Genomic DNA, 14,632 nt, shown 5'->3' with positions numbered 1-14,632 from the left:
AACGTATCCACCATCCTTCCTGACACCAGGGCTTCAAACCTCTCCCTCAATCCCTGCCTCCACTCAGTTGCCAAGTCCCAGTGAAAACCGTGTCACCCCACCCATGTCCAGTTCTAAACTGGAACAAAGTTCCTTCCACAGTTGGGTCTGCCTGTCTTCAAATACAGAGTTTCAAGCAAATCCTTCCTCTCCCAAATCCTCACTGACTCCCTACTGATAAGGCCCAGTGGCCTTAGCACAGCATTTGGGTCCCTGGAGGCTTCATCTCTCACAGGGCAGCATGACTCTTCCTACCCAGACACTCCATGTTGTTCTGGCTTCGAGGCCCTTGCTTGCAACCACCTCTACCTGGGAATCTTCCCAGATCTTCAAAGCCCAGCTCAAGTACTGCTTCCTCCAACAAATTTCCCCTTTGACAAAAGTGGTCATTCAAGAGCATGTGCCTTTTTTAAAAAAACAAAAACTTCCCAGGACATTATCACTTTCTACCAGTAGCCCCATCTCACCTCTCTCCAGTGAATGGAGCCCTAACTAACTAAAGCTCCACATTCTCCTCTACTCAAGCATTTTCTAAAGGGTAGTGAATTAACATTTTTAAAGGAGGAAAACGACACGAACCACTTGATGGGACCCACAAAGCTGCTTGGAGACTCTACCAGCTAGTTTAAAAAAGTCCTTACTCTAAATCCTCCTTCCCCCAAACCTTCTCCTCCTCCACAGCTTAACTTAAAATATTGTATACGCTGAAGATTGTTCTCCTGTTCTTAATTTTTTTAGCCACACTACAGGACATGCGGGATCTTAGTTCCCCGACCAGGGATCGAAGCCGTGCCCCCTGCAGTGGAAGCACAGAGTCCTAACCGCCGGACCGCCAGGGAATTCCCTTCTGTTTTTTTTTTTCAATTAATTAATTTAATTAATTTATTTTTTTTGTCTCTGTTGGGTCTTCGTTGCTGCGTGTGGGCTTTCTCTAGTTGCGGCGAGCGGGGGCTACTCTTTGGTGTGGTGTGCGGGCTTCTCATTGCGGTGGCTTCTCTTGTTGCAGAGAACGGGCTCTAGGCGCACGGGCTTCGGTAGTTGTGGCTTGTGGGCTCTAGAGCGCAGGTTCAGTAGTTGTGGTTAGTTGCTTAGTTGCTGCGGGCTTAGTTGCTGCGAGGCATGTGGGATCTTCCCGGACCAGGGCTCGAACCCGTGTCCCCTGCATTGGCAGGCGGATTCTTAACCCCTGCACCACCTGGGAAGCCCTTTCCCTCTGTTCTTAATTTTTAAAAATCAAGTTAATGGTTTTCTCTTCCTTAAAGGAATGTAAAACACACTCCAAAATGAATTAACAAGAACAAAAACCCCTTGAGTATGGCATTCAACTTTTCCCCATAAATCTCAAAGGGAAAAAAAGGATTTCTTATAAGTGGGAGAGTTAGATTATGAGTAGCACACATCAAAAAGATAAATGGGCAGGTGACACATACTACCAATATACTGTAAGACACACCTTTTCCAATTAGCTTATGCTGAACTGCATGGCAGGGACAAGCAAGGCAACTGGAGTTGGGAGGGTCCAGCAGGGTTTTCCTGTAGAGCAAAAGCAGCACTTTCCATGCTTGCAGTGAGCCTTGAGTAAAGCTGAACTGGGATCAGGCAGAGTACACAATAAAAGCAGTGAGACTAGTCAGACTACAGTGGAGATTTAAGCTGAGAGCTGCTAAGGCAGAGAATTAGGAAAACAAAGTGGGGTTGAATAAATAAGTGTTTTGTAAATCAGAAAAGTTTAGAGTGAATGAGATAGGCAACAGGAGGCTCTACTAGATCCCAGGGCAGGAGAATGACTTTTTGTGGGAGGATTAGTCTAAGGCAAGTTGTACTGGGGAGGGAGGGAAGGCAATGAAATAAGGGAGAGGGCACATACCAAGAAAGAAGGTCTTAACTGCTGCAAAAATAATGGAAAAGGAAGGAATGAATGCACGTAAGAGACTTTCAGAAGCCATAATAGGACTTAGTCATGTCAAACTTTTTAGCCCTGGGGAGTGGGAAGAAATTGGGTAGCTGGGGAGAAAACAAGGAGGGGACTGGGAAGGAGTTAGACCAGACAACTGGTTCAAAAAAATCAAGAACAGGAAAGCAAACTTGATTCAACATCTGCAGTGCTTTAAGTTAAGCTGTGGAGAAGAATCATACAGTTAAGTGTCCTACCTCCTCTAAGCATGTTAAAAGCAAGCATACAGGCTTCTTTTTTAATCTAAGAAAGTCAAGAGTCACAGCTAATCAGATTCTTCAAGGGCACTGTGAAATTTCTTAAGTACGACGCCAAAAATGGATCCCCACCCCCAGTGCTCAGCATCTGGAAGGTAGGTATCAAGAGCAAGGTCTCTGGAATCAAACTCCCTCAGTCTGAATCCTGGCTCTCCCACTTACTCGATGGGAAAACCTGGAGAAACTTGGCTCCCCGGGAGGGGGAGGATGTACTCTTGCAGTATTTGGGCTTGGGGAGGGAAGGGAGCAGCTGAAGGTGCCCGAAGTAAGTCTAAGTGTGAAATGCTGATTTAGAGAGAAGGTGAGTCACCTCTTCGAAAGTTTCAGTTTCCCCAGCTGTTAAAAACAGGAAGATAATAAAATCTACCTCACTGGATTTTTTAAGGACTGAATTCGATAATCCTTCCGAAGTATTGAACATAACGTCTGATGTGCTACAACCGTTCGATAAATGCTAGTGGTACACAAAATCAATACATGGAATAATGCTATTTTTAATACTATTATTAATCATCCCTATCTCTTCTTGATATTCTCTGAGTACTGTACTACTGTGATGGTTTTGTCAGATTCTCAGAGGGGTCTTGACATCCCCAAGAGGTTCAGAATCCCTGTAGCGGAGACCTGGGAAGAGATAAGTGGCTGAGGTGGCAGGCCAGGAGGCTGCGGGCCCAGCCATCAGGCCCTGCGCACCAGCCCGCGGGCTGGGGGGAAAGATAACAACAGGCAACACTCTCAACGCGTTCACTCCATGCCTGCCAGCCACTGCGCTCTGCGCTCTACGCACATCACCTACTCCAATCCTCGCGACGGCCTTCCGAGTCAGCTGCTTTCGTCAGCGCCACTTTACAAATGGGGAAACTGAGGCGCCCGGGACGAAACCGCTAGCCCAAGGTCACATGGCTCTAGAGCGGAGGCTCGGGAGACCGCGCTCTCACCACCGCGCCTGGCTCGGTCAGCGCAGGAAGGGCAGGGAAGAAGGGGGTGGGGACGCCCAGGGACCCCGATCGACAGAAGGCCGCGGGGGCCGGGCTGGGGAAGGCGATCGCGCGGGGTCGGCGGCCGGACTCACCTTAGCGCTGTGCACCGCCTCTTGCGCCCCGCGGAGCTGCAGCCAGATGCGCGCAGGGAGCGGTTCCTCAGCCCCGAGCGCGCCAAGCACGGCCAGGCTCACGCCGAACAGGCCCTCGATGCGGCCGCGTCTCCGTTCCAGCAGCGCCGCCTTCTCGGCGGGCGCCGTGAACTCGTCCAGTACCGCCCGGGCCGCCATGGCGGGCGCGGCCTCCCGCGGCGGCGCCGGGGGCCGGCGGCGGCGACGCCCCCTCAGCGTGCTGCCCCTGTACCCGAGCTCGTCAGGCGGCGTCGGCCCTCCAGGCCGCCTTGGCCCGGCCCGCGCCCTGCCGCCTGGCCGGACGCCCAGCTACACCATCCCGCAGCGGCAGCCGCAGCTGGGCAACTGCGGGTAAAAAGCCCCTTCGCCGCCGCCGCCACCCCCGCCGCCGCCGCGGGCCGGGCCCCGCCGCCGCGCATGCGCCCCGCCCGCCGCCGTCATTGAGTGTCGCCACCCCCTGGGGGGGGCGCGGAGGCGACGAAAGTGTACGTCACGCACAGTCGCCATGTTTGTTGAGGGCCCAACGATGGCTGTGGAGGGGGGCCTGGGTGGCCTTTGGTTAGGCCACGACGCTTTTGCGTGGCCTGGTGGATGATGAATTTATGGTTTTACAGATGGGGAAATTGAGGCTCCGAGCCAGTAGGCGGGACTGACCCAGTGTCACACAAGGGATTTGGCTTGCTTTCAGACAGCTTGAAGCCCAATATAGCACTCTAGCAAACTGAGTTATCCAGCTTCTCATTTATTGATAGATGTTTTTTTCTCTTCCTCCCTCGATCCCTCCCCCACCTCTCTCTATCTCTCTGTCTCTGTCTCTCTTTCTCTCCCTTTCCTTTGCTTTCCGTTGTTTTTTCAGTAAAAATGGTAACAGGAAGAGAAGAAAATGGGAATAATGTGTATGGAGAATTGAAAAGCAAAGAAATGATTAAGGAAAGGTCAAGAGAGTGTTTTCTTCTGGGAAGGGAGGAGGAGAATGTGTTATAGAAGAGGTACAAGAAGTGTGGGACTAGGGGCTTCTCCGTGATTTTAGTGGGGTACTTGGGCAAGTACACCCTAAGCCCTCTCCAGGTCTGTTTTCCCATCTGTAAATTCAAGGGTTGCTCTAGTTATCTCCAGTTCTTTTCCAGATATTATGTTCTCTGTGTCCATGAAAACAGATTGTGGAAGATAGTGGTTTCCTTTCTCTGGGCTAAATATTGTGGGTATAGTAGATAGTTAGGGACCATGGGCGTATTACTTAACTTGTCTAAGTCGTAATTTCTCATCTGGAAATGTGGGTAACAATAGTACTTCCTACTGTGAAAATTAAGATAGTACCTGGACACAGTAAATGATCATTAAATACTAGCTATTATTATCGTTAAATTAGCAATATAGTTAAGGCTCCATTTTCACAGAAAAGCTTTGTGTGGATTATGCAACCATACTGAAATTAATGGGCCTGGGAGCCCCCTCCCGCTGTATAGATTCCCCCTTGAGGAGAAAGAAGGGGAACTAAAGATGTTGCTGTTGGAAAGGCCAAGTGGGAATGGTCTTGGTAAGAGGGATTACCCAAGGTAAAACCTCTCAAGGATCCGGGCTCCTGGGGTTTTCCATATGCCTCAGAAATTCAGACAGGTGTGGTCCCCTGGTGCCCCACCAAAGGATGACTCAGCACAGGGAAGAGAGCCACTAGGCTCACGGACTGACAACTTCCTGCTCCCCTGGGCTTTTCCCTGGGTGTCCACACAGCCAGCAGCCTTCCTCCATGAGGTAGATGACCTGAGACTGGCTGAGGCAGGTCAGGTGGAGAGTGTGGCCTTGCAGATAGACTGCACCCAGAGCAGGAGTCAGCACAACGTGTTATTTCCTGTCTTCCTGGTGCACTCACCTTAAATGGAATTGCTGTTGTTCAGTGATTGGACAGGGCTTTCCCCAGGGCGGTTCCTGTTTTGCTCCCAGCAACTTCCCTGCTGGTGAGTCTTAATTGCTTAATTATTAGGGCTGAGAAGAGGCTGCTTTGAAAAACACACTACAGCTCCTTCCCCTTCCCCCCAAGAAACCTGCCCTAAAACAACACTAGTAGTTCATACACACTACCACAGAAGAAAATTGGGCCTTTAGACTGTGTTCAGAAGTCACTGGGTTGGTGTATCGCCAGAGACACAGCTTTGGGATTTTTTCCCTCTGTTTAGAACACTTGCCAGTTCATATCTGGTCAGCATTTCCCTTTAGGGAACTCTCAAGGTTTCCTGAGTGTAGGGAACAAGGAGAGAGAGGGAGAGAGAGAAATCCCCTTTTAGGAAACTCCCTTGCTTCCTGTAGTTTCTGAACCACAACTTCCGTCACTTGGCCAGTCTTGCCTACCTGGCTGGCCTCACCACCCAGGACAGTTAGCACCAGGGATAAGACCTTCACGGAGTCTATATTCCAGATACTGTAGCTGTTTGTTTTCTCTAATCTCCATAACAACCCATGAGAGGGTGTTGAGGGAATCACTTATTTCCCCTTCTCATATTTTCATTGTGAGGGCAGGCGGTGGATTCCTACCCTTTTCTCCAGCAGGGCTGACTGTGGAAGAACACATGCAGTGCCCCTCGCCCAGTCTCCCCCAGGGCAGGAGAAGAACTTCTCTGACCCCACTGACGGCTGACTTTCTGAGAAGGATCAGTGCTGGGTTGGGCCGCCCTGCCCCCAGAGAGGGTGTGTTATTATCTGCTGTCTGCGGTTGCCCACCGTGTCAGTGACTGTGTGAAGTATTTTCACTCAACCACATCCTCCAGTCCAGCTTTGTCAGTAATAAAGATGACACTTTGATCTCTAACTGTCTGACACCTGCTTTTATTTCTCAGTCCTGAATGCAGGAGGGTCAGGAAGAGTGTTTACTGGCTTCCTAAAACTCCAGCAGTGGTTGATATTTTTATCATTCCTATTTTAAAGATGAGGAAAGAGAAGCATAGAGAGGTTCTGGAACATTCCACAGAGCTGGTAAGTGAAGTGCTAGGAATAGGCATTTGAATCCTGGCAGTTTGACTCTGTACTGGGTGTTATATACGCAACTGGCTCCCTTTTCTGCCCTTGTACAAAAGCAAGAGGAAATAATATGTTCTCATGACTAACCCCTTAATGTTTGGACCCTCCTTGCCTTGGGATGCTCTCAAAACCAGACAGACTTGAACCTGTCATATTGCTTGGCTCACCAACCAGTCTAATAAACAGACTCAAGATGGAGTGTTTTCCTGGGTTCTTTGTTTTTGGTGTAATAACACCTAGGGCTTAGAGTAAGGAACAGGAATACAACTGTGCTTCGGCCTCACAGAAATTTTAATACATTGGCAAACTGTTCAATGTCTCTTATCTCCCTTGTCACTAGTCCAAGTTACCGTCATCTCTCCCTTTGACAGCTGTGGGGTCTCTCCCACATTCTTCCTGGCCTCTCTCTAAATTTCAGGAGCTACAACTGCTGGAAGGTTGGGAGAAATTACTCTGTGGCCAGAGTAATCTTCTCAAGTTACAAATTTCATCAGTTAATCTCTTGCTTAAGACCTTACAAGAGCTTCGCAGTATGCTCAGAATAAAATTCAAACTCTAACTTGGCTTGCAGCACTTGCAAGACCCACCCCCTGCTTTCTTCTCCTCCCTCCACCTGGCCCAGGTTATACTGCCCAAGGGTATTTGCACAAGCTGTTGCTTCCTCTAGCTTTCTTTTCACTGACTTAACTCCTGCTCAGCCATCAGATCTCAGTTCTGGGAGTGACTTGTTCAAGAATTCATTCACTGGTCTCTCTGATGAGTCAAGTCCCCTGGTCCCAGGCTCATGGGGCACTGTGGCCCTCTCACTCACAGCACTAGGGCCAGTTTTACAGGCATTTGTGTGATATGACTGGTGCATGTCCATCTCCAGATGTCATCAGAACTTCAGCTCCAGGGGGCCAGTGATCTGAGCCTGGATCGAGCTAGAAGTATTCCAGGAATGGAGAGCAGCCCTTCATGGCTGGAATGTGCTGAGGCAGGGGGGCACCCACAGGTAAAATAGGGTTGGATCCTCCAGAACCTGGTGGGCCAACTACTTTTGGCTGCGTTGGGTCTTTGTTGCTGCTTGTGGGCTTTCTCTAGTTGCGGCGAGCGAGGGCTACTCTTCCTTGCGGTGTGCAGGCTTCTCATTGCGGTGGCTTCTCTTGTTGCGGAGCACGGGCTCTAGGCACGTGGGCTTCAGACGTTGCAGTATGCGGGCTCAGTAGTTGTGGCTCACGGGCTCTAGAGCACAGGCTCAGTAGTTGTGGCGTATGGGCTTAGTTGCTCCACAGCATGTGGGATCTTCCTGGACCAGGGCTCGAACCTGTGTCCCCTGCATTGGCAGGCAGATTCTTAACCACTGCGCCACCAGGGAAGTCCTTTCCCATGTTTTTAAACAGCAAGTGCACCATTTATTTTATGTTCCAAGATCTTTCTCCTTTCCCTGGGGGAGGAAGCCTGGGGGAGGGGGAAGGGGGCGGGGTGAACCTGGGAAGAGCACTTAGGGGATATTGGTCTGGGAGGGAGATGATGGTGGCTTGGACTAGGGACTTTGGAGTGGAGACAGAGAGGGGGAATTTGAGAGGGATTTTGGTGGTAGAATCTTGACATTAAAGTGCAAGGGACTTGTTTTTCCTTCGCTGCAGAAAAACCTTGCTGCTTCTGCTGCTTCTCATCATGTATTTTTCTCCCCTTATAATTCCTTTGCATTTTTATTATCCATGCTGTTGAAACTCCCCTAACAGTAATTCAACCTGCTACTACTACTACAGCATTGAGGGGAGTTATTTATAAAATTCAGTCATCTTAAGTGGGACGCAATTTCTGGACCAAATTCTACTACAAAGATTGCCTGCCTGCCAGCTCCCTGATGCTCCTAATTCTCAGTATTTTCCCATCACCCTTTACAGCAGGGGTTCTCAACAATGGCGCAGTCAACATTTGGGGCAGATAATTCTTTGTTGTGGGGGCCTGTCCTGTGAATTATACGATGTTTGGCAGCATCCCTGGCCTCACTCACTGGATGCCATTAGTGCCCTCCCACCCCAATTGTGCCCACAACAAAAATGTCTCCAGGTATTGTCTAATATCCCCTAGGGAAGTGGGGAGAGACTAACCCCCACCATTACCCCCAGTGAGAACCACTGGTCTCTACAAGTTCAGGGAAAGCCCTGTCCCTGGGGCTGAGCTAATGGGAATTCAGATTCCATCTCCTCCTCCCTTCTGCATACTCCTTGTGGGACACACACACACACACACACACACACACACACACACAGACAGACACATACACGTCTAGTATAATGAAAGCTCTCTGAGTTCCCTTTGACTTGTTGTCCTGTCTGTGTTGAATGTGGAACAACATGGCTTAAGAGAGTCCTGGTCAGTCGTGTGTCCACCAGGCAAGTGACTGAACAACTCAACTCCCATCACTACTTACCCATCACTGCTTCTCCTCAGCCTATCTGCAGAACATGTTCTTGCCAGGACTAGCTGTCTTTAAAGCCAAGCTTAAGTCTCACTTCTTCCATGAATCCTTGTTGGCCTGTTCAACTTCCTGTGGCTGGTAGGGGCAGTTGAATGACTGTTTAATTCATTCATTCAACAAATATTTACTGAGCCCCTACTATGTGTCGGGCATTGTTCTGAGTCCTGGAAATACAGCAATCAACAAATCAGAGTGTCTACTCTCATGAACTTACTAGAAGGGAAGAGACAATGAATGAATGAATGAATGAATGATGTAGTGTGGGGGCATAAATGTAGGGGTTTGGACGGATCAATAGTCTATCCCCCATGTGTGGTAGGTAGTTTCCAAAGAAGGCCCTTCCCTCCCTGTATGTGCAGACTGCTCTTTACATCAAGATGCTGGGATGGCTCTGTGACTGCATCAACCAATAGGATTCAGTAGGAGTGATATTCCAGGGCTTCTATGACCAAGAAGAAGACTTAAGAAGACTGTTGGCTCCTACTTCCTTCCTCTTGGAACACTTGCTTTTGGAACAGTCCCACTTGGAACCTAGTTGCCATGCCAGGAGGAAGCCCAAGCCCAAGCAGCTATGTGGAGGAGAGCCAAGCCCCGCCCACCCCCCCCACCCCCCCAGCAGACAGCCCCAGATGAGCTCCCAGCTAGTGGCCAGCACCAAACACCAGCCATGTGAGTGAGGCCATTTGGGACCTTCCAGCCGGTCCAGCATTCCAGCTGACAACCTGGGAAGCAAAAGAACTATCTGGTCAACCCACAGACTCTTGAGAAATAGTAAATTGTTAACTTAAGCTACCGAGTTTGGGACGAATTGTTATGCAGTGATAGATAAAAGAGACACATCTAAATCCATAACCACTGACAGGCCAGCATAAGAGCCCAACAGATATTTAAACTTATAATTGGTAACGCTGACTGGAGGATATAGCTAGTTAATGCTTTACTCATGAACTAGACAGAGTCCAGTGACTGGCACAGCTGGATACCCTCAGGCCTTCTCTTCTTCCCCCTCCCTCCTGGGCAGGTGGGGAGGCCCCTTCTGTGAGACAGAGAGCAGACGAGAACTTGCTCTCTGCAGAAAGGCTGGCTCCCCGGAGAAGGCGGCCAAGCTGAGCATGCTCAGTGTCTTCCCCCAGACTCATCCGTCAGACAACTCAGTCCTCCCACAGAGAACAGGGAGTGATGGGTAGGGAGACAGGCCAACAGAGATGGTCTGACTGGTCTTCCTCCATGTGGAAATATGACGAATATGAGAAAAAGAGTGTCCCAGCAGTGACAAGGGCTCTGCCAAGGAGAAGCTGTGTTTGTGCTACTCAACACAGGCTGGACAGGGAAGACCTCTTTGAGGGGTTGACATTTGAGCAGTGATCTGGATGGGGGGCCGTGGGGACATCTGGAGAAGAGCTTCTAGGCAGAGACAGTGGTTAGGGTGTTTGCAGAGCAGCAGGGAGGCCCGTGTGCCTGAAGCTGGGGGCGGGGCATGAGACGAGGAGAAGGGATTGAGGTTTAGAGGTGGGCAGAGGCCAGAGCATGGGGGCCAAGTGCACCTGGGAAGGATGTCAGACTTTATTTTACATGTGATGGGAAGTCACCAGAAGGTGATCAATGTTCCTTGATAAGTGGGGTCTCCAGGTCACAAAGGCAAGGGCTTCAGTGTCCTGGTAGTTAGGTTTCCTGTTTGTTGGAGGTGTGGCTGAGCCAGGAAGAAGGGGCTGCAGGGCTCCTGTGTGTTGGTGAGGCCACCAAGCTGGAGGGGTGGAGACTCCAGGTGCTCAGTCACGTGCACTGCGATCGGGTCCAACACCTGGCTGGTTACAGACACTTTCAGAACAAAATGGCCAAACAAAAGGTGTTTGCTTTGCAAGACTTCTGGTCTGAGCCACATGGGCAGTGGAATTTCAGACAACAAACTTCACGTGAGTGCCTATGTAATGTTCAGGGCATTCTACAGACACTGGGTGGGACGGAGGGGCAGCGATGACTACAGTGGGCTCTGCTTGTCTTCCTGGAGAAGGAGAAGGAAGGTGATGTCTCCATAATGAAAGGGAGAATGCTGTCACCACCACAGGGAGTGCTGAGGGCCCTCAGAAGATGCAGAGACCACATACGAGAAGGGGATTGGCTGAAGTTGCTGTGGCATGGAAGATATGCTATACAAACTTACGAGTATATTATATACACTGCTTTTCCAAATACTCCTTGCAGGCTTAACCCTACGTGAGGAACTGGGCTATGCACCCAGCACTTACAACAGTAGGCGTTCTGCAAATTATTGATTGGCTGACTCTACACAGATCATCCTATTTAGCGCCTACAAACAACTCTATGAAGTAGGCATCATGCCCATTTTACAGATGAAGAAACTGAGACTTACGGGGGTTAAGGAACTTGTCTGAAGTCCCCGCCACCAGGAAGTGATAGAGGCAGGACTGGCACAGCAGTTCTTCAGTATTGAAGACTTCTCCGCAGAAGCAGAAAGGGTAGAGGCCTACCTCGGTTCCCCTCCAACTCTCTGGCTGGTCAACATCTAAGGGCCTCCTCACCCTGAGATGCTGTCTTTCTTTCCATAGAAAGGGTGGGGCAGGCTCACAGGAAGCTGGGTCACCACCCTTTGCCTCCGGCTTCCCAGAGTAAAAAATAACTTGCTGTTCCCGGAAGTACGTGCATACTGCAGGAAGGACATGGAATATTAGTCAAGGCTCCCTTTGTTCTGCAACTGCGGTAAAAAATGTAGCTGCCTCTCTCTCCAGCTCCGCTCCCTTCTCTCCCATCACCACCTCTTGTCTCCTCTCATTCAGAATAACTGGGAGAGCTTGTACTGGAATTCCAGTTTTTCCTAAAGTGTGGAAAACTCGTCCCTGCTGGTATGGCAAATGATCTTCACTGGGAAACAGCCAGACTTCTAAGGAATCGTAATTGTTATGTATGTCTTTCTACAGTCCTGTTTTTGGCAGGACATACCGGGCTTCCAGTTATTACAACAATCAAATATTTCCCTCATAATTATATTTAAATTTAAAACGTGAGTTGATTTTAAGAAAATTTTAACCGGTTAACAACTCCGGTGGTGTGGAGATACGGCCAGAATCACGAACAAGGATGTAAAGGGCTCGAGCGTGGGAAATACTCATCTTAGTTCAGAGCCCAGTACACCATCTCTTAAGAAGGGCTGTGCGAATACCGGCAAATTTTTTGGAAGAGCCCCGTCGGTGAGTCTAAGGGCTGGCTCTAGGCCGGCCCAGGAGCTGGAAGGACAGGAGTCTTGGCTGTGCCATTCCCCCTGGGGGCCTGCGTGAGCCTCCTGGCTCTAGGCCGAGTTCCCCTTTTCTGCAATTGAGGAGGTTGCTGCCCTTCCAGCCGGCGCCTTCTCCTTCTTTCACCCTCCTGCCAGCTCTGGAGCTTAGACCAGGAGACAGTGTAAGGGGAAACGATTTCATGTTTCACCTGCACACTCGCTTCCTTATCAAATACTCCTTGTGCCCCTCTGTGCACCGGGCACCTCTGCTCTCTCTAGGAAAGTCGTTACTTAAGGCCGTCTTGTCTCGGCCACCAAAGCCCAGGGCGCCACCTGCTGTCCCCATGGAGCCAGTGCAGCCTCCGATTTCGAGCCCCCTTCACCCGGAGGGAGAGGATGAGAATCCCCGGGAAATCCGGGGACGCAGGTCTTTTGCGAGCAGTTGGCAAGGCCGAAAGGGGATGCAAAGTAAATGGATGTGGGCAATTGGAAGAAAAGCCTCCCACGGATGGAAGGGCCCGGAGAGAACCGAAGGGAAGTGGGCAGCCGCCGCCGCCGCGTCTCGCCGTGCTTTTCTCTGGGATAAACGCTTACGACTGGCACCTCCAGGCGACCAAGGGGCACTGGGTCTGCTCCCCACCGCATCCCCGGGTGTGGAGAGAGCAGCTGGGGAGCTGCATCAGAATCTCAATAAATGGATGATGAATGAATTTAATTGGGACAGTGCATTCTTTTTTGCTGCTTTAAGTGGAGAGGAAGGCGATGCAAGATTCAAGGTACAGAAAAGGCACCTCCTCCCCCCGCCGCCCCGCAACACACACGGAAATTGCTCCCCAAAGCTCTCTTTCTCAGCAGTCTCAGCGAGGAGGCGGGAACTCCTCTGAGTCCAGAATGACATCTCCATGTCCGTCCGCCTGGGCCTGCCACCTCCCGCCCCCACCGCCAGTGCCCGCCCTCCTTCGCCTGGTGGACGCTTGAGCAAACAGCTCAAAGTCCAGGTAGGTTTTGCAGCTGGAGGCCGGGGTGCAACCAGGAGCACAGGCTCTCCACCTTAGGTGTTCTCTCGCTTTGGTCTGAGTTGGTGGTGGGGAGGGGGGGGTGTTAGAATCGGAGTACTCTGGTCTCACCAGTAGATTCTGGGGCAGTAGGTTTGGAGTGGAGTCCTGGGAGGCAGTCTCCCCCGCCCCTCCCCCCCGCGATTCTTGTCCTTCAAAGGTTGCACACCACTGCACTGGCCTGAAAGGCACTCCTTTGTCCAGGCTTCTTCCAGGCGCAGTGAAAAAATAATTGATTGTGGATGGGGAACTTACTTCCTGCGAGGTACTGCACCTGGGCTTCATGAGAATTCTCATTTAATGCTCAGCACTGCCCTTTGAGGGGGCACCGTCTTTCTGTACATTTTAAAGAAAGGCGAGACTAAGGCTTAGAGGATTACTTGGCTTGCCCCAGTCCAGTGAATGGCAGGGACAGGACTGGGATTCAATTCGTTCTCATTTCAAAGCACTTTCCCCTAACTTCTCCCAGTACAACAATTCTCTTTTTTCACATTACTTGGGTGTAACGATTTTAGAGCTAATTTCTAAAATAGGCAATACAGGTATGTGGTTCAAAATTGTCAAAGTACTAAAACATATTCAGTACCATTGCAAAGCAATGTGAATACACTTAACATTCCTGACAGCTGCGCTTGAAAATTTAAAGATGGTGACTTTTATGTTATGTGTTTTTTTTTTTAACCACAATTTTTAAAAAGAGGCGTTCAGTAGGAGGATTGTCTCTTGCCTTTGTCCCCTGTCTGTCTGGTGACCCCTCACCATGGGTAACCATCGCTATTAGTTTTATATGGATCTTTCCTTTTTGAAGTACACACGAATACATACAAATACATCCCCCCCCTTCCTTTTTTGCACAAAGAGTAACAAACTGTCCATACCAACCTGCATCTTGTTATTGTCATAGGACACTATATCTTGGAGATCTTTCTATATCAGAACTTCAAGAGCCCCTCATTCCTTTTTAAAATTAATTAATAATTAAAAATTTTAAATTGAGGTATAATCAACGTAACATTATATTAGTTTCAGGTGTACAACCTAATGATTCAACATCTGTATACCTTAACTACAATAAGTCTAGTTAACAGAAACTTTTTCTTGTGATGATGACTTTTAATATCTATTAGCAACTTTCAAATATTCAGTACAGTATTATTAACTAGAGTCGCCATGCTGTACATTACATCCCCATGACATCTCTTTTCTAACTGGAAGTTTGTACCTTTTAACCCCCTTCGCCCATATTCTCCATCCTCCCACCCCCTCCTCTGTAGCTATGGGTGTGGTTTTCGTTTGCTTGTTTTTTACATCTCACATATAAGTGAGATCATATGGTATTTGTCTTTCTCTGACTTGCTTCGCCTAGCATAATACCCTCAAGGTCCACCCATGTTGTTGCACATGGCAGGATTTCCTTCTTTTTTATTTTTAATGATTGAATGGTATTCCATTGTGTATATACATATACATCACATCTCCTTTATCCATTCACCTATGGATAC

The 14,632-nt window shown here is 49.5% G+C and overlaps 1 protein-coding gene and 1 long non-coding RNA gene across 10 annotated transcripts in view; one reads left to right on the top strand and one right to left on the bottom strand.

The window, feature by feature from the left end:
* Positions 1 to 3,783, bottom strand: part of N4BP1 (NEDD4 binding protein 1) — a 48,102-nt gene extending 44,319 nt beyond the window's left edge. For 5 of the 8 annotated variants that reach the window (XR_004480659.2, XM_049703683.1, XM_033418890.2 and 2 more), the window contains exon 1: positions 3,323 to 3,783. Coding sequence is in view for 7 of the 8 variants with exons in the window: in XM_049703683.1 (XP_049559640.1) it covers positions 3,323 to 3,520 (198 nt within the window). In the remaining variant the exon portion in view is untranslated. The remainder of the gene's footprint in view (positions 1 to 3,322) is intronic. The other 3 variants (XM_033418888.2, XM_004264878.4, XM_049703684.1) reach the window with 1 other exon arrangement.
* Positions 3,784 to 7,863: 4,080 nt separating this feature from the next.
* Positions 7,864 to 14,632, top strand: part of LOC117199432 (uncharacterized) — a 39,047-nt gene continuing 32,278 nt past the window's right edge. Inside the window, exon 1 of one of the 2 annotated variants that reach the window (XR_004480660.2) lies at positions 7,864 to 13,073. This is a non-coding gene — a long non-coding RNA (uncharacterized LOC117199432). The remainder of the gene's footprint in view (positions 13,074 to 14,632) is intronic. The other variant, XR_007474401.1, reaches the window with a different exon arrangement.

Source organism: Orcinus orca, chromosome 20, assembly GCF_937001465.1.
Source record: "Orcinus orca chromosome 20, mOrcOrc1.1, whole genome shotgun sequence".
In the NCBI taxonomy this organism is placed as follows: Eukaryota; Metazoa; Chordata; class Mammalia; order Artiodactyla; family Delphinidae; genus Orcinus; species Orcinus orca.
The sequence above is the reverse complement of the archived record's forward strand: the minus strand, read 5'-3'. Positions and strand labels throughout refer to the sequence as shown.